Source organism: Paramacrobiotus metropolitanus, unplaced genomic scaffold, assembly GCF_019649055.1.
Source record: "Paramacrobiotus metropolitanus isolate TYO unplaced genomic scaffold, Prichtersi_v1.0 Parri_scaffold0000040, whole genome shotgun sequence".
Taxonomy (NCBI): domain Eukaryota; kingdom Metazoa; phylum Tardigrada; class Eutardigrada; order Parachela; family Macrobiotidae; genus Paramacrobiotus; species Paramacrobiotus metropolitanus.
The window spans coordinates 195,482-214,168 of record NW_026570260.1 but is presented as its reverse complement, the minus strand read 5'-3'; the positions used below and the strand labels follow the sequence as shown (position 1 = coordinate 214,168).

The window sequence follows — 18,687 nt, the reverse complement described above, 5'->3', positions numbered from 1 at the left end:
GCTGACCGAGCACTCGAGACGGAAGTACTGTAGCTGCTGCATTACACTTTTTCTCCGGAAGTGAAAAAACAGCAGAAAATTATTCGGTAATGCACCTACGGTAGGCCGTTGGGATCTTATCACAAATTCACAATGCAGTAGTGACGTTTTTGCTTTTTTAAATTTTTTTATCAAGTTGTGTTCGTGGTGTCATAAAACACAGCGGCGCATAACATAGTTTGTAATAAGAGATATAAAGTATAAACCTGGTATACGCATAAGAATGACACATGCACAGTCATTACAGGCAACCACATCAAATTTTTCTACAGTTCAGTGATGCGTGGCTGGTACTAGTAATACCATAAATAGTACTTGATCCGCGTATTCTTGAGGGAAACATATTGATTTTTTCTTGCAGCAAAAGGCCACTTGAGACCAGTCACCCAGACTATTTTGTACAATTAATACAAGAAACTGTAGCCAGTGTCATGATGAACAATCACAATTAATCAACAGATAAATATTTGCAGTTAATCAACTTAACCCATTGTCAGTTTAGCTTGCAAAAGGAGAATTTAACAGAGAATATTACCGAAAATCAGCAATTAATTATACTTCGTTGCTGATGGCCGGCCATTTGGTTTTACTATTACTGCACGAGCAGACACTGAGAACGTCTTACACATTTATTTAAGAGACGATCGCAAGTAATGGATGTTGAGTTTCTTGAGAAGATTATTAGATACATTTCATAAGAACAGGCTATGATTGGAGTAGTATGAAGTTTACAGACTACAAGATCGTGCGAAATATCAATGCATTGGAGAAGCTTCGGTGGAGTTAGAAAGCAGTCTGAGTAATCCAGGAGGCGAATGACGACACCTGCAAAGCCAAACAAAGTCAAAAACCCCAGACTTTATATGCCGTCGGCTTAACCTTCTAATATAAGGTATTCAAATCTTTGCAAACATTTAATTAAGATTCGTCTGCTTGCGCTCTTTTATAAAAAAATTCGATCTTGTTGGTCACAAAACCAAGTAAGTAACAATTGTAGTATAAGACCAATTGTAAGTAACAATTGTTGTATAACGATTGTATTAACAGTTATTGTAGTAGTATTCTGACCTTGACAAACTGGCTGGGCGTGGTGGCGGTGCCTGTGCAACCGAAGGACACAGAGTTGACGCCGTACAACTGCCACTTGCCGTTTCGGTGCTTGCAAACCAGAGGCGCGCCTGCAGAATTAAGAAACATGGATTATAGCCAATTATATAAACTTTATCCAGAAAGTCACGCAGAACGCTTACCGTTGTCGCCGTAGCAGAGCTGGCCACCGCTGGTGGACGCGCAGATGCTGCTGGTGTCCACCACCACCGGCGAAGTCGACCACTTGCACCTGCTGTTGTTCAGCACGGTAGCCGTGATCTGTTTGACGGAGGTAGCTGCAATGAACACAGTGCGATCAGGTGCTGCGCTGGCGTATTCAACCGGCTAGATTGTAAATCTTGCCAGCAAATTAAAAACATAGTGACGTCTGTTTTTATATTTTACTTACCGTAACTGGTCTGTGAGGCCCAGTTCGTGCGTCCCCAACCCAGCGTGTAGCACTGGCTGCCCTCGGCCAGAGTGCTCGTCTCACTGGTCAGCGGCAGGCAGAAGGGAGAAATGGATGACCTTTACATGGCAAGAAACCAAGATACAACGGCATTGCATACACGCAAGGCGGACGCTGATCGACTTACTGGAGGGGAGCCGGTTTGCGCAGTTTAACCAGAGCCAAGTTGTTGGCCAGCGTCTTAGGGTTGAACAGCGGGTGGACAGTGATGGCGTCGATCTGGCTGACATAGGCATCACTTAGGCGAGATGCGCCCAGCTTGACTACAAAGCGCTCTGGCCGGTCGTCCAATCTATGCCAAAAGAGAGATTTGTGGCCACTCTAACTTGTCAACGTAAACTCAGGGAAAGTGTAAGACATACCGATGGAAACAGTGGGCGGTGGTCAAGACGAACTGGCTATTAATCAACGCGCCTCCGCAGTGGATTTGGCCGTCGACATGCGTGATGGCCGCTGCTCCGGGGAAAGGATCACCGGCATTCCATCCGTCGTATCCACCACAGTCCGCTACAAAAAAACACGTATGACGTCGCTTATCAGCTGATACACTGGGTAAAGAATATTCAATGGCATCCATTCGCAAACTGATGCTGTACTCGTACTCACCAGCACAAGCACTCTCGTCTTCACCGTTAATTGGGCAGTTATTTTGTCCGTCGCAGATTTGCCGGTCACTGTAGCAAACATCAGCACCTTCACCGGAAGCGTCTTTGCCGCACAAATGGTCTCCGAAGCAGCTTTCTGCAAGAAGATATAATTATCTCAAAAACATTTTATCATCGTCTATCAGATTTGTTTTGTAGCAAGTTTATAGTATCATAAAGTACACGCAAAGTTGTTTTAGTTTGCGGCGAATAAAACGGTCAAATTCTTACCTTCAATGGTGAGGACGAATCCCTTTCCGTTGGTGTACTCGTCTGAAACGAAGGTAATGTGCAGTTGACTGCCAGTGGTGCGGACGTTCTTCGGTCCGTTGGTGCCGCAGAAAATGCCCAACGACGCTGCTCCACTATTATCGCCGTCGAAAAGGCTGACCCGGTCGTAGCGGCACCCTATGATGCCTTCCATGTTGAATTGTTGACTGTTGACCTTAAGGGCCTTGCCGTTCTTGGAAGTGTAGCTGTAGCTGCACTTGAGGAAAGGCTGGTAGCCGGCGTTACCAAAGTGCGCCAGGGTGTGGCGGCCGTCGACAACGACCACTTCGTTACAGGTGTTGCCGGTGGGCGGGGCGGCAGTCGGCGGCGGAGGAGTGACCTGTTTGTAGCGGATCTCGAAACCGGGTCCAGTCTGGCTGGAGTCGGAACAGAACTCCACTACGGCGCGGTTGCCGGCGGTAAGAATGGCGTTTGGCCGGTTGTTACCGCAGAAGGGTCCGATCTTATTGGGGCGGGCATTATTCAGGGAGGAGCAGGCCGGCCGGCTGAGGACGGTGTCCACATCGCTGTCGTGGATCACCACGTAGTCGTAATTGCAGCTCGAAGAGGATTCCATACCGAAGCGCCCGAATTCCATTTCAATTATCTGTTTAAGAGAAACAAAGTAGTATTAGTATAGACGTGTGTAGATTCTGTCTGGATGTACGTGTGCAAGAACCGAAGCAGTAAAAGGCAGTGCATACTCACTGTTAAATACTTACTGTTACTTACTTACTCGTACTTACTGTCACTGTTACTTACTTTGCCAGCAGCTCCATTGACAATCCACCGGCATTTCTGGCTGTTGGCGTAGGGGTTGTTGGTCTGGATTAAGCCACTGGCAGCCGTCAGCGTGGCTGGTGCCGCGCAAGCATCTGCAGAATAAAGGTCATGGTTTACATTCAACCACCTTGTATTGTATACTGTCGCATTAGTGTAGTTCTATCCACAAAATGTAGTCACCACATTATTATTGATAATTATTAGCGGAAGCGATACAGTACAATGATTAGATTAAACACAATGTTTCGACGTCATTGCATGGTCAACGAGGACTGGGCAACTGAACAAGTACAAACTGTAAAGTCAACTGCAATTGAGGGTCGCGGTTTAGATGGTACGAGCAGAATGTGCTTATGGAAAAATCAAATGTGAAAAACAAAAATTTACAAAAGGTGAAGTTCATTCATAATAATTATATGAGTAGACGAGCATGTCACATACATTAACTGCTCGACGGATTCCATGTAAGTTCTCCCACTGAAATTTGTTTCCAATTACGAACAATAATGGAAACGCCTTGATGGCGGACTGGACACTGGCGAGCTCAAATTTAAATGTACATCCGGTCACCGTTTCCTCGGTCTTGTTAGTTTTTTACTTATGCGCAGTTTTTGTTCGCAGCGGCTTTTTAACGACACATGTATTACGTATTTACGATACTGTATTCAGTGTATTGTGTCGTACATATTTAATAGAATAATTTTAGTGTTATGTACAGTACATGAAAGCATGTACATGTTTATCGTACATGGTATGGTACATTCCGCATACAAGAAAACAGCATTAACGAGCAGGAGTGGAATGTTGCTTGTACCTAATCACCAACCCATCCTTTTCCAAATGCAACTAGGGCCATCTCTGTATGCGGAAATAGGAACTGCCAAATTTTGCACACTCGACCTTAATAAACTTCGTCATACCTTGAGCGCTGACACTTCCAAGGATAGCAAGAAATCCTAAAAGGCAGAAGTTCCGCATCATGATGGAAAGCTAGGTTATAATAAATAATACTAAATAAAAAATACCGGAGGCTGCAGCAGATAGTACAGGTGGCTGCGATATGTATTCGAAACTTATTTGGCCGCACTGCGCCGGAAGAAGATCAGCTACCGATGGCTTCCGGTGCGGCGCTAATAGCCACTGATTCAAATATTTATTCCTGATAAGATAAGTCGGTCAGTTATCATGCAGCACATGCCGTAATAAATGTTAAATATGCTGAGAGTCCTCCTAACAGAATGGCTGCTGATAAGGGAGATATGCGCGCTGTGTGCTTTGTCATACACAATCATTGAAGATAGGATTGGGTCGCAACAACGCTGATGCACGCTGAGTCGTTGATTAGGTAATCTAAAGTACCAGCGTGTGGAGCGCTCGACTCTATGCATGCCTTTGAAATATACAACGCGCCACCATAACATATTTCGTCTGCAGTAGCAGAAACTGCATTGCTGCAGTTTGCCGAAGGAAATGGAAACCTTTTGCCAAGGTCACCACATGATAACTGATAAGTTATCCATGCGACTATAATCGTGCATGCGGCATCGATTATGTTATCTTACTGTAATTGGTGTTCGCGATAAGACGATGCCGACCACTAGTCAGCGACGCCCAGCTTGTGTTGTGGATATCGGCCTTCTGCATGACACTGTGTTTCGAACCTACTCGTGAAAACAGGGGCTGTTATTATAACCCGATCGGCGTCCTAAAAACAAGATAATTGACCGAATACCTAGGTACGCTGCTGAGCCGCTGCAATAGCCGGAACGGTTGACGGGACATGCATTCCCAAGCGCAGCTCAGCATCGGCATTATCAAAGGTCACTTGCGATCTATCCGGTATCCGGCTGCACCCTTAGCGATGCACAACCGATGCAGACCGTCTCGTCCTTTGAGTTATCTTTTCCATTGGCACAAAAGGAGAGAAATATTTCGCATTGGGTGACTGGCCTGTGGCCATTGTGTGGGGTGTGCAAGTACAAGTACAGGAGCTAGGCAATTCCCGTTGCCGACAAGGGACCGAAAATGCATGGGTACAGCATGCCTCGACGCGGTAGAAGCCCCAGTTACCGTCTTTCCTGTAGCACTGAGCCCTGTAAGTAGAAGCTCAGCAGAAATACATGCAGCAGGTAGTAAAAATCCGAAGGGTAATGTTGCTGTATTCGGTTGCACCGAGTCAAACCGGCAATTGTTAGCAGGTGTGACAAAACAGCAGGCAGCTTATTGATTTTGACATATCTGGCTTGTCAAACACTGGAGCTGGAGGGCTGCTCAAGAATCCGACAACACACTCGAGTCGAGAATATTGTCCTCCATGCTGCGCTTGTGACGTCGGTCATGCTGCACATCCTCCGAAAGTTCCGGTTGTTCTAACGCTCACATTCTGCAGATCACGCATTGCCGCTGGACCGGAAACAACGAGTGACAACAGCACGCGATGCTTCCTGTAGACGACTTAGTGTCCAGCTGTCCATCATACAGCTACGATAGATAGACTAACCAAAGCAAAATAATATGCGGTAGCAAATTACTCGAGTAAGCAGACGAAGTGCACTGTCCCTAATTTACGTTTTCCCGTAATTACGCCGGGCTTGGGCTGAATTATGATTCTCTATCTGTAAACGAGTTTTGCGTTAATTTCTGCTGCCTGATTAAAATGCGTAGATGCACAGCTGTAATGAATTGCCGGTGTATTATTGAGGGGCACTTGTAAAGTCATGGAGCAGTAAGCGCTCCTGGGTGTTGTGTCATCTTGTGTCACTCATTGTGCGGCGGATGAATACACGTGCTTCCGCAAGTACGTACATGGACAGCCAGATGAAAACAATAAAAAGACCGGTAGTGGCGCGGATGACTGCTGTGTTCTGTTCTAGGAGAAGAATAATTTATGCCGGTAATCCTTTATCAATCAGCCCATGACGCGGCCAGACATGTACAGGTACAGCAGCAGACTGCCAGTCTCCACCGCAGTACACAATGGATTAGTTGGGGTTTTTTGTGGCGTGTCAAGTGGCAAAAGGCAGTAGGTTGGGCTGCACTGGGCCTTAAAGCCTTTATAAAAAACACCATTACTAACCATTCTCCAGCCATTTAAAGTTGGTTCGGAAGTTGCTGATAGAGAACTTTTGCCTGGAGAATGGTGGACGTTGAATGCCGGGCAGTCTCATCGGTGACCATTGACCATCGGCTCTCTGTTCCCGTCCGCCTGCAGCTCTAAAAGGGCAGTACGCCGAATTGAAGCGCATATCCCTCCTTGGTCCGGCAACGTGGTTTGCTCACTCGATCATAAATTCCTCATAATGTTGCGGAGGCAATATTTGAATTCCCACTGCAAACAATATCAGATGTCCTGCTCCAGAAGGTTAAGTGCCTTGCTCGCCAGAGTTGAAGCAGGGATCCGTGGAATGCGTCCATTGCCGTTGTGTTCTACGGCGCATCCTGAGTACGGCTCGATTACAAGTCTCTTTCTGTGCACTTCTTTTGCCCTTTTGTTGCTTCACGCCTCCCCCAGCGCAGGATTTAATGCACCCAGTAAGGACAAAATTAGTGGTGCTTTTTTTGCAGTATGTACACTGGCGGCTGTATGTTACGTATACGTAATATTACGAGCCTTTGCCTTTTTTGGCAGCACATACGTAGAGTACATGCAGTGCCATCTGGTTGACCTTTTGCTACAGCTGTCGTCTTTGGAAGACAAGCTGCGGAACAGTCAACAAGCACGGAACAATTACATCTTATTCTAATGTTTTAGAAGGTGCCGTCGTCATCAAATTTATCTATTCATTTAGGAAATCGCATCCACCCAATTACATCACCAAAAACTTGAATTATTTTCTGTAGCAGCATACAGATATATTTATAGTCAGGTTTGCTGCTTTGCTTCCAAGATGGTTTATGCGCGCAACATCCGCTTGCCGATGGTGGAATACTGGTTACCCATCATCCCAGACCACCACATGCACAATCTCACGATCAAACCTGTAGCAGTCGGTTCTACAGCGCTGCTCCATTGTCCAATGCGTGGTAGAAGTGCAGAACTGAGGCGCAGTTGCCGTCTTGCTTTGCAACGTGCCCGCTACTTTTTGCAGCTTTGGACACAGCGATACATATCAAGTAGCGGTTTTGAGTTTTTTGTATAGGCCATAACCAGCTATTTGTATTTCGACCAAGTAGCCAGCGGCTGCCAATCGGTGTAGCTTCGCCGTAAGGAATGACTTCGTAATTCGTATTATATTAATTTTTACAGTTAAACCCCTTTGTACAAATACAGTACGTACTCGTAGGTACTGCCGGCCAAAGAAGCATGCTCGAAGAGGTGTACGCACTGCACGGTTGTGCGGTACATACACCAAGAAGGGCTAATAAAATAATGTGCGTGTGTGTGTCTGTTTGCAGGGTATCAAACAGCCAGGATGAATTACATGTGGACAGGCAACAATCCCAACCAGCGGAGTTTCTCCAGCGGTCGAATGGACAACCGGGGTCAGCTGTACGGCAGGAACGGCCCGACTGGCTACTTCGACAGACCGCGATCCCAACCACCAGCTAACGGTGACCTCTTTCATGACAGAAGTAACTCACGTTTCAGACAAACTTCGATGACGGATGCCCGCGGCGGACAGCCTATCATGCAGCCGCGGACGCGGTCCAGTTTTCAGCAAGACCAATTTTCCAACACGGACAGAAGCGCGCGTCTAGGCGGACTCAGCGATGTAGCCAGCGCCGCCGCTAACAATGGCGGGACGCGCGGCGTCAATGCCCGCCCTCGAGGTAGCGACGGATCGGCGAAGCCCAATACAGACGCCTGCAATAACTGCGGCAATAACGTGGTGATCCGCACTCCTGAACTAAGCTCCGCCGGAGACACTAAGGACCGTCAAAACACGAATCCATCGCAGGCGCCCATCCCCGCCCTGCCGATCTCGGTTAACCCCATCAACACGTTGAACGTCACCAGCGCGGTGATCGCACCCACTCGCACCCCGGGTCCGCTGGGAGCCAACGAGCGCTTCGTCAGCAACCGTATGGCCGGTCGCGCCGACCCCAGTCCCAGCGATGCCACCAATCAGGGCACTAGTGTCTCTTTCTCCTTAAATGTTATGCGACAAGGTATACGACAGATCAACCCCAACAGGATCACTGCCCCGGCCCCCGCGGCGGTAGCTTCCACAGAAACCAGCGCAGGACTCTCTGTGAGCCCGGGAACGGTAACGCAAACAGTACCGTCGGCGCAACTGTTCGCGCTCAGCACCACCACACAGCCACCAAACAATCAGCTAATAAACTCTTCTGACATTTTCAATTCAACATCGCCGCCGTCGCTCGACAGCACGGTGTTAGCCGTGAATAGTAGCACAACGCCAGCCCCACCACCCGCGGCCGCTGGTTTTGTGGATGCCTGCCAGTTGTTTTTTGGTTCGTGGCCGATGCCGTGCGCAGCTCAGTCTCGGCAACCGGCAGTGCGCAGCTTCCCTGGCCAGCCCGTTTACCCGTTTCTGCTCCAGCCACCTCTCCAAGGGCCCTTCATGTATGGCAGCCAGCCTGCGTTTCCAGTTTATGGCTACAATATGCAACCGCGTTTTCCATTCTAACGAAATATCGATTTGGTACATGTTTGCCGTTGCGGCTCTGCGAATGCTCTGCTGTATGACCCTGGTAATGTACCTGTATGGAAAAGGAATGCACTTAATCTGGTATATCAACATTCAACAACCGTTATTTATTTTTTTGGCATATTTTGCAAAAAGCCTTCGCTGTAGAATAAACTTCAGTTCACATCTACTCCGATTCCATTTGCAACCTTACGCTACGGCTCAAAAATAAGGCATATAATACGTATACGCTTATATTAGGCTTAAATAGACGGAGACCGGAAAACGTGGAGAAACTAGAAGATAAATCGAGCAAAAATAAAACCGATCTATAAAGCGCCCTGCCGACATAACAGTACGTGCAATAATTCTTCTCTTGTTCCACTCCCTTCGCGGTGCCTTAACGTTTAAATTTCGGAGGCGATGTTACGCTAGCAGCGCACATAGAGTGTTTTGTATGCAATAACTGATCCGAGCAAAACTAAAGAAGTATATTCGTAGTTATGAAGCCGATCGCCGTTGTTGTGGCACCATTGATATCGCTCCCGCTTGTACATGCACATTCGTACAAATAATTACGGTGCAAGCTAAATAACCGTCTTGAGAAGCGCTGCTGCAGAATAAGCACTTAAAGTCCGGAAGCTGGAAGTTTCCGTAACCCTATCGGAGAAGTATGAGTAATGAGTGAATTTTCGGAAATTCCCTCACTTCCGCCAGTGAAACCGGCCATTGCAGAGTCATCGCACTTGTAATTTGTCGTGCACAACTGCGATACTGATACGTATTCATGGTGTTTATTTTGGCGTTGATACTGGCGAAAAATGGTATTAATTTTCCTGTGTAACATATTGTGCGCACTATGGCAGCCAGCGTCGATAAAAGACCGGTAAAAACCGTCGGCTTACGATTTTCAAGGAAAGCAAGAAGCCAACCTGTGCTGCAATTGATTTTCCCAGCCATAGTGTACCGGTTCACACGCCTATGGTAATAAGAAGTACGATACACGCCTAGCACGCGTGCATCCTTTCAAATAGCATTTCGCCGCAAATGAACATGTGAATGTGCAGATGCTGAGGGCATCCGGCAAGCTTAACTGGAAACGTTTTCGCACACGAATAAATAACCAATGCTGCAGTTTACACAGCGACCACCAATACTTTCTTTAAATAAAAACCGTTGACGTCATTTGTCGCTGATTATGCACTATGGAAAACAAGCTACCGTAAAAAACAAGTTGTCCGTTTGCGCGCTCTGCGAACTAATGATACGCGCGAAGGCGCAAAACTTTCATGCGTATAATTATGCTACCGTTTAATTCGATCGTACCACCCGTTGTCAGATGTAACGTTTTTGTAATAGAATTGTATTATCTATTTACTTAATATTGCTTACGCGTGATAAAAGTTGTTTTAGGTACTTGCCGGCGCTAGCGGCTACGTATGCACCATAGTTGCTGTTCGCCCACAAATTTGTTTTTACGGCCGCGCGCATGATGCAGCGTCGAAAAATAGGCACTTATTTCATGGAAAGCCAGAGTATGATAGATACGCGGTATCTTCCAGTGCAGATGCACTGCATACACTGTAAAACAAAGTACGTACGTTTGCACTCCGAGAACTGTACAGCATCGTGTGCGTTATGCAATAAAAATTGTAGGTACGCCCATTGGGAGCGCAAATACCGTGTATTATACGCTTTACCTCGAAGTAAGCGTTGTTTGTATTTTTTCAAGTACCGCATCGATCGGCCGCAATGCAACCGTAGAAGTAATAATATGTACACTGTACAGCTTCGCTCGTCAACGTAATAAACAGCATTTCGGTCGCTTTGATCAATTTACTGCTGAGACAGTTGTTCAGTTGTACGTATGCGGTATTACCGGTTTCTGGTATTAGGTTACAGTGGCATAAATGCACTTGAAAGTGTTTGCGCCAAGCCGAAAAGCTCTCGAGACTTCACTGAATGGGTTTTGTTGGTCCAGCTAACTAACTATGTATTAACCGGCTACGCTGCGTTGGCGTCCATTCATTTCTCATCTACCTGCCTTTGCTCCGGCATTCAAGCATACTTTTGAAAGATTGTTGCCTTTGATAATAATTTTTTTACTCTTTGATCTGATTTCGGTGATTTCGTGAGGGTGCATAGTGAGTGTTGTGTAAGCCATTGTGCCGCTGATAATTCAGCTGTGTGATTTGTTTGCATTGACGGCATAACAGTTTGCCGCGGCAAAGAAAGTCCATACTTTATTGCCTTTGCACATTTATACCGTATCTGTGAGAGGATATTACGGTAATCCTAAACAACGATAGCACCCAACCATCCTCTGTATCTGCGCCTTTACTCATTGGATCGAAACATTCGTGAGGGACATCGCACCGGATACTGCTGAATAATTCTTATATATATATATATATAGCTCCTATAACGGGGTCATCTGGATCTGTGTTTGACCTAGAAAAAGCACACCGCTGTCAATTGTGGAGTTGGATTTGTATTTATCCTGTGGTATCTCTCCCCTGTGAATCAAATATAGGATGGATAGTGTCAAGAATTGGTACAGGTCCAAGTCGATGAACTTCAGTCTGCCCGGCAATCCCATGGATTTCAAGTCGCACTCCCATTCCGGCTCCTACGGAGCCACCGATAGGGCACTGTACGTACTATCATATCCCTAGAGCAGCTCTACGTTTACCTGTACCTGCGCGTTGGTGAATTAATGTCGATCGTTCATATGATTAGAAACAGTAGCGCAATTATCAGCGGCGGCAACGGAACCGCAGCGCAACTGTATTCGTTCGCTGCCACTTGACCGCCGAGCCGCCACTGTCAGCCGCAGGCCAATAATATTCGTTGCTGTTACTGTTAATGATCAGGTGACAGCGCAATCATTACAATCATTAAGTTTTCGCTACAATATCTAACTTTTTTAAAAGCCTCTTCTTGTTTCCTTTATTGAACATGCATGTGATTATACTAACGTGCGATCCAGGCCGCATCAACCGGATCTTCGGTTTTATGGATAACAGACAGACAAATTTAACAAAATTGAAACCCTTAGGCAAGTTAATTCCTTCTGCAGATATTATAAGAAGTTCTTCGTTTGCCAATACAATTTACTTATAGCATGCGATTTTTTTCGTACGCACACCTTAACGCCGTCTCAGTGCGCAACGCGCATAAATAGATACGAGGACGAGCTTAGTATATGTGATAGACAAAACAACTAGCGAGAGAATCTGATAACCATGCCCGGCCAGTGCAACACGGGCAACCACCCAGGTTTGTCAGTGCTGGTAAACACATCACATTTAATACAAATAATCACCCCAGTAATACCGCACACTTTATTTCTTACAGTAACACTTTGACTTTGTAGAACCACATGTGAAATTTCAGAGGACTCACTTTTACCAATTCTGAAAGATTTTTTAATTTAAGTCGGAGTATTTGTCACATCGCTAAGTCCGCTACGAGTGTTTCTTTTTCGCTTATTTTTCTGCAGCAGTTTTTCTGCTTCCCGTTGCTCGAGCTCTGCGATTACTTTACTGTCCGTTACTTTACTGTCCGTCCCTGCTTTGGCGCGCAGACGAGAATCTTGAAGTTTTCTCTTTCTCTGAGGATGAGCGCTCATGAAATTATGGTGCCAATCTGCAGCCACTTTGTCTGCTGCAACCGATGGAAGAAAACCTGCTTTAGAGATTGTGAACGCCACAATCTCTTCTATCTGTCAGGTTCCCCGTTCTACAAGCCTTCAGCGCCAAGGCGATAAAATCATCGTACGCTGCTGGTAAAGGCACGTCGCTGGCAGGTTCCTCCACACAATTCTCACTCAACGGTAGGCCCGAAACAACGCTGATACTCGCGCAAGAAATCTCCATCGCAGGTGCAGAAAACAAACTGGCAGGTAGCCGTACGTCGGTGATATTCTCATCGTAGTGCATCTCGCCAGATGAATCTTTATATTTAGATGGTAATTTTATAACATTATTATCAAGAGCTTGGTTAATTAATGTAAGTCACTGGTTACTGGAAATTTTGCGGAGAACCAATTATAAACAATGTTATAAAACCAAAACAAAACTCTCATTTAAATTTTAATACGAGTGTGCGTTACAGAAAATAGCAGGCCGTGTTCAGCTGACGGCTGTGTGACGGCGCGCGGCTACCGCCAGCCTAAGGTGGCTGACAGTGTTGCACAGCACGCAAATGGTTATCAGATTCTCTCGCTAGTTTTTTTGTCTATCACATGTACTAAGCTCGTCCTCGTATTGAACGTATTTACTTACTACAGATACAATAATTACTGTTTTGCTGTGTCTAGTGTGTACCATAATATCTGTACATATATTAATGGTTTTAAGCTTAGCTCTTGCACACTTACAATTGAAATAAAATCGCAGACCTATCTGCAACTTTCGTGCTCTGCAAGCCTTACGGCAGCCGAGTTAATACAGTTACATCTACTGTATTGTACAGCTTGAAAGTTCCGCTTCCCTATGTAGCAGCGTAACCGTCGACCATCTACATAATACAAGCAGCACATTGTTATGCAAAAATAATTTATTTAAATGCAAAGCAAGTGAAACAAGTAATACTTAGCCATCAAAGCTCTTATTCAGACGATCAATTCGGTTACGCAGCCCGTGCTTAAACAGGGCCGGCCTGCAGCGCTGCCGGTGAACTGACAGTGATATAACGAATATCAGCGGCATTCAGCCGAGGATTGACGATCGACGCGTACGTTAGAGAACGATTAACTAACGACAATTACAAGTGTGGTTGTTCTCACAGGAAGCATGCGGCGGACGTATGTAAGAAACTACAGCCAAGCGCGGAGACGCGAAGCGCCGTCCTCAGCACCGTCCGGGACGTGACGGACTACGGCCGGAAACTGGTGATCCCCAATGAGGCCACAAAGCAGAAAGTGTCCCGCTTCTATGAGAGCCGGGTGGCCAAACTAAAGTACGCGCAGCTGGACGACGGCTTTCGCCCCGGTCACGGCCAGCCTGACGATCTGACCCGCATCTGCGTGGAGGTGGACAGCGACGACTCTCATCCTTACTACCAGCCCCGCCCCCATGCCGATACCGCCCTGGCCCGGCTGGAGGACCAGCAGGTGCCCAGCATTGAGCCGCTCAGTCTGCCGGCCCGTCTGCGCACCCACTCCCTCGGTGCCGGCGCTCAGCCGACCTCTGCGGTGGCGTCTCGCGATGAAAATCCTTTCGGCACGTCAGACTGGAATGGCAGTTTCATGCAGTACAAAGATCCCGTTCGACGACCTTTCTAACTGCATGTCCACTACTCAATAAATGTTACATGTTTCTGAATTGTGTTCGAACACAAATTTTCAGCAGGACGATTTGTCCCGGGTCAATCTACACCAAGCAGTTTGCTTGTTTTTCTGTACATTCATATTATACAGTAGATGCGCACTACATTACAATAACTACTTAAGTAATATAATAAGGTAATACCTGCTTCGTGATTTTGTATCCATTTTAGATCTGACAGAATCGAGTTTCTAATTCGAATGGTGTTTAAAGATTAAAGGATTCGTTATAAAAGTTTATGGAAATCGCCTTCGCCAAGGCAGACTTGATCGTGGATCTGTAGTGCTGTATTCAGTATTGTGATACGCCTACAAATAAAGATAGTACATGTATTGTACAATACATTCACAGTCACACAGATTCACAGGAGAGATACGCAGTGCGGCAGTTGCCGGATGTATTGTACCGTTAATTGTCTAGCTGAAGGAGGGAAAACCAGAGCAAAGGTGGTTGCGAACGTATTGATTATGTACGGAGCGGATGTGGTTGACCGGCAAAACCTTTGAGTGGGCGCCGCTATGATCTGATAGCTTCTAATTTGTCGCATTGAGTTTTCTGAGACTATGCTTCCGGCTCATGTTTTTTACCACATAGCCTACTGCAGCAAAATACAGATATGATTACATACGTCACAAACGTCAGCATAAACACCGCGATCAAGCCGCAGTGTGACTGTGATCAGCGGGATTGTGCGAACTGCGAAGTCGCAGAAATAAATTACGCGTATAGATATAATATTAGGTACAATACAAGTACTCAATAATTGCAAGTCTGCAATCACTGACAGGTGAGCTAGGGTAGTCAATGCGCGTGAGCATCGCATGTGTTTCAGCCAGCCAAGTTCCGCTTTGACGCTGGAAAGTTGGAAATCGTAAGCGCTAGTAGAATTAAATGGATAGTTTCTTAATAGTCAGCACTCCGCATGTATGTAATACACTGTAACACGTAGGTACGGCAAGGGTACTAATGCTAGGGCAGTCCGTGTCAAAACGCTCTGAAATTCATGGGCTAGCCGGAAGTCTCCTGAAAGCAGTTCAGCGCGTCCGTGCGTGAATATTCTCTAAGCAAAATGTCTAGTCGTGCGACAACCAAACTCTTTCTAAGGATCCTATTTAATTCGCAGCCTAAAATTACACAGTAAAATGAATGAGCATGCGCGACAGAACAACAGCAAAGAATAAAGTTTATCAGTTTATCAATACAAATTATACAATAAAAGGAAAACCGTGTTCCCAACATCTACAAAACTTACTACTGACGTACTGTGAAAAATGCCACAAAGTACAAGTACTGTCAACACTATACGAGTACTCAGCAATGTACTTTTGCGATAGATAGCAAAGAAATTAAACGCAGCCAGTTAAAAAAATTGTCTGTATGTAGTCGGGGCTGAAAAGTTACGTAAGTCAAAGAAACCAGAAACAGCACTAAACATCAACACAATTTCAAATAAGAAGTAATCACGATAAACACAAAATGGCTGGTTACTTGATGTTACATAAATTGACAAATACGGCCAAGGAGAGTAAAGTGCAGTGATGAGAACAACCGAAGGACACTAGCGCTTAACTAGCGCCTGTCGAGAAAGGAACGCCAAATTACTCCGGGACCATCCCCTTTCCTGGTTATTTGACCAGCGGCCGGGCATGGCGCTCCTCAACACACAACTGCTCCGAGTACTTCTTCATCTCTTCCAGGTAGGCATCCTGTTAACACGCAACCACAAGCTTCTCACCCCTGAATCAACGGTCTGCAATGTGAGCGACACAACGTACCTTGGAGCTGGGAGCCCGCGATCCGCCGCCCTCCGTCCGGGCGCGCTTATTCTGACTGTGCTCGTCATGCGCAGCGCCACTGCTGCCGCTGGAGCCGTGCGAGTGCTGGTTGTGTCCCGGGGCGATGATGCCTGTCTTCAGAACCCGACCCCCCATCCTGCGCTTACCCACCTAGTAAGCACAGTCTCCACACATTAACACCATGTCAACACCGAGCAGCACGATCATGCTCCTATGTATCCGCTGTCAGCCAGTGTGTCAATTGCCACTGCTTACAATTGTCAGGGGGACTGCTTTGGCCTGATGCGGAGGGTTCGACGCTTTGCTGTCAACGGGGGCAGCTGTGAATCGGGGCTGCACGGCAGGGGAGGCAATATGTGCTGTATGAGAAGTTGCTTCTGGGAGCGGTGGCGGTGGAGGCGGGGGAGAATTCATGGGGAACGCGGGGTTGTGCACAGCGGGGCTAAATCGACTCACGTTGCCACTCGTTCCCTGTTTGCGTTCTGCCATACTTGCTCCACGAGCACTCTCTCTTGATAGATTCTATCCAACAAAGACAGTCACTGGCTTTCTCCTTCGTTCCGCTTGAATCTTGGCAGATGTTAAGTCTACTCAGTTTAAATTTTCAGAACAATCGGACGGCAGAATTCTTACTACTGTAATTGCAAATTCCGAAAACTGAAAAGGCCAACTCGTTCGCGAAAAACATGATGATGGCTCTCAACTGATTGGTGAATGACTGAATGGTGATGAATGTGGAGTCAGAAATTCAGGTAGCAATCGCCTCTGGAAAGTGGTACTGGTAAAACGGATAACCAGCGAATTTCGAGCTTTCTTTGTTTTTTTGCGCACGAAAAGGCTCAGAAGCCGGAAGGTACCGTATCTGGACTGGTACCAGTTTCGGTACCGGTACCGCAAGTACCAAGTGTCACTGTATCTGCAATTAACCTTTTCGTACTGATCATGAAGAAACATTAAATCCATGCGTGAATAATGCGAAGCAGCTACGCCAACGGAAAAACCAAGATTAACAAAGCCCACGTTAGCAAGTACTAGTAATTGATCATGAAATACTTCGATCCTATACCTGCACGATGTACCGATAAGGCATAAGCTGGAGCGAAAGGCCGAAGAAAAATAGCAGCAGTTTGCTTTTTTAATAAGTTAAGAAAAGAAAAAATACGATAAGCTTATCAGCGAGTGTAGCTTTACTGCTTCCCAACCACTTAAGTTGAAGTTCTCTTAACTTGGGTGAGTTGGGTCTGCCATAAGTACATGGAAGGCGGCGATATTAGATGAACGTTATATCGAGAAGTATTGACATAGGGATATCCGGATCAGAAAGATTTCCTGGGCACTGGATGAAATAGTTGGCAAAAATATTATAACGTCATTCACGTACATGGACGTACCGCCAGGATCCCGAACCTCTAGCTAAGCAATTACGAATGTTCACAAACGGACACCAGTACGGTTACAGCGGGTTACACTTAACAAAACCACAAATGAAATGCACGAATATCTTGTACAAGTGCAGAGGCATCAGAAATTAAAGTCGACTTTTCAGAACATCTTGCAACTGAGTACGGAGGCGACGCTTTCCAGTTGAACAGTCTTAACAGTATTCGGCATCTGATTCTCTGGTTTGAGTCGTCCAAGTGCTTAGATCCAAACACCGGGGTCATAGAATGGGTAGTTAGTTACGTCCTTCTGACTGATGCTCCATTCGTGACCTTTTCTTCCTGAATGTTCACGTCGGCTGTCAGACACACTGTAAGCTGAAGCATAGAATTATATGCTTTCCGCAGACGGATTTCAAGGTATTTATTTCTGCAAGGTTCCATTCCAGATTTCTTCCGCTGGCCATGAAAACCGGTGTGCGCGGTAATTTTAGGAATTAACATTGCTCTCTGCTCTGCCAAACTAAACCATCCGCAGCCTGCTTGGCGACTCACTTGCATCCAGCAGCTTATAATACACTACATGATCGCATCTGCATACATAAGAGCAGCGACATTTTCATGTTCGGGTTCAGCGGCAAGTGTCGCAGTGCTCATTAATTACTGACCCATCTCGAATTAGCATGGATCTGACCAAATTAAATCGGCATCCATGCCATACGTGCAGTACAGTGGACTGGTCGCCGGTTGGAGGCTATTCCATGGCAGGGAGCCATCCCCGCGCAAGTGCCGCTGCGCAGTCATGTCTGAATTGGATCGACGCGTCCCACCCCGACAAAGTGCCACCATTAGCCCCGCGTAAGCGCATCGCATACGCACTGTCCGCTGCTGCAACGCGCTGTAAGCGCGGTTATGCTGGCAGTACGCCATTACGCCAGACCTCATTAGGCCGCTACTTGAGCTTGGTGGACGATGTTGATTTTACAGGTAGGCAACTCGGATGGTGCGCATATTAAGGAGACGATTAGCGTTAATAAGTGCCGGCCGCCGGACAATATAGCCAATTATTGCCATCATGACTCCGCGATACGCTAATGCCCATTTCCAGATTAATTGAGACACTCCGACCGCTACACTGCGCGCCTGTCTGAAGCCGGCCGGATGTCCACCGTTCTGCGGCGGCACTGCATGTGGGCAGGGCTAGTGCGAGCGCCGCCACTTACTGTATCTATGCTTCCTTTGTTTTCATTGACCAAATATTGATCTACTTCAGTATTTTCATAAAAAGTTTCTGTTT

At 46.4% G+C, this 18,687-nt stretch overlaps 4 protein-coding genes across 4 annotated transcripts; 2 read left to right on the top strand and 2 right to left on the bottom strand.

Moving 5' to 3' along the window:
- Positions 1-416: 416 nt before the first annotated feature.
- LOC129590410 (ovochymase-like) lies at positions 417-4,409 on the bottom strand. The gene is made up of 10 exons (XM_055485618.1): positions 4,215-4,409; positions 3,274-3,386; positions 2,473-3,118; positions 2,204-2,338; positions 1,960-2,104; positions 1,725-1,889; positions 1,538-1,656; positions 1,290-1,424; positions 1,108-1,217; positions 417-864 (listed from the first exon to the last, which is right to left on the bottom strand). The coding sequence occupies exons 1-10, from the start codon at positions 4,273-4,275 to the stop codon at positions 823-825; spliced, it is 1,671 nt and encodes a 556-aa protein (XP_055341593.1). The 5' UTR covers positions 4,276-4,409; the 3' UTR covers positions 417-822.
- A 1,767-nt stretch (positions 4,410-6,176) lies between these two features.
- On the top strand, positions 6,177-9,071 carry LOC129590461 (uncharacterized). Its single transcript, XM_055485704.1, has 2 exons — positions 6,177-6,825; positions 7,690-9,071. Exons 1-2 carry the CDS (start codon positions 6,594-6,596, stop codon positions 8,883-8,885), a joined length of 1,428 nt encoding a protein of 475 aa, XP_055341679.1. The 5' UTR covers positions 6,177-6,593; the 3' UTR covers positions 8,886-9,071.
- A 1,569-nt stretch (positions 9,072-10,640) lies between these two features.
- LOC129590365 (uncharacterized) lies at positions 10,641-14,464 on the top strand. Its single transcript, XM_055485560.1, has 2 exons — positions 10,641-11,538; positions 13,677-14,464. The coding sequence occupies exons 1-2, from the start codon at positions 11,420-11,422 to the stop codon at positions 14,170-14,172; spliced, it is 615 nt and encodes a 204-aa protein (XP_055341535.1). The 5' UTR covers positions 10,641-11,419; the 3' UTR covers positions 14,173-14,464.
- A 916-nt stretch (positions 14,465-15,380) lies between these two features.
- Positions 15,381-16,719, bottom strand: LOC129590521 (uncharacterized). The gene is made up of 3 exons (XM_055485791.1): positions 16,267-16,719; positions 15,991-16,161; positions 15,381-15,921 (listed from the first exon to the last, which is right to left on the bottom strand). The coding sequence occupies exons 1-3, from the start codon at positions 16,498-16,500 to the stop codon at positions 15,841-15,843; spliced, it is 486 nt and encodes a 161-aa protein (XP_055341766.1). The 5' UTR covers positions 16,501-16,719; the 3' UTR covers positions 15,381-15,840.
- Positions 16,720-18,687: the final 1,968 nt, after the last annotated feature.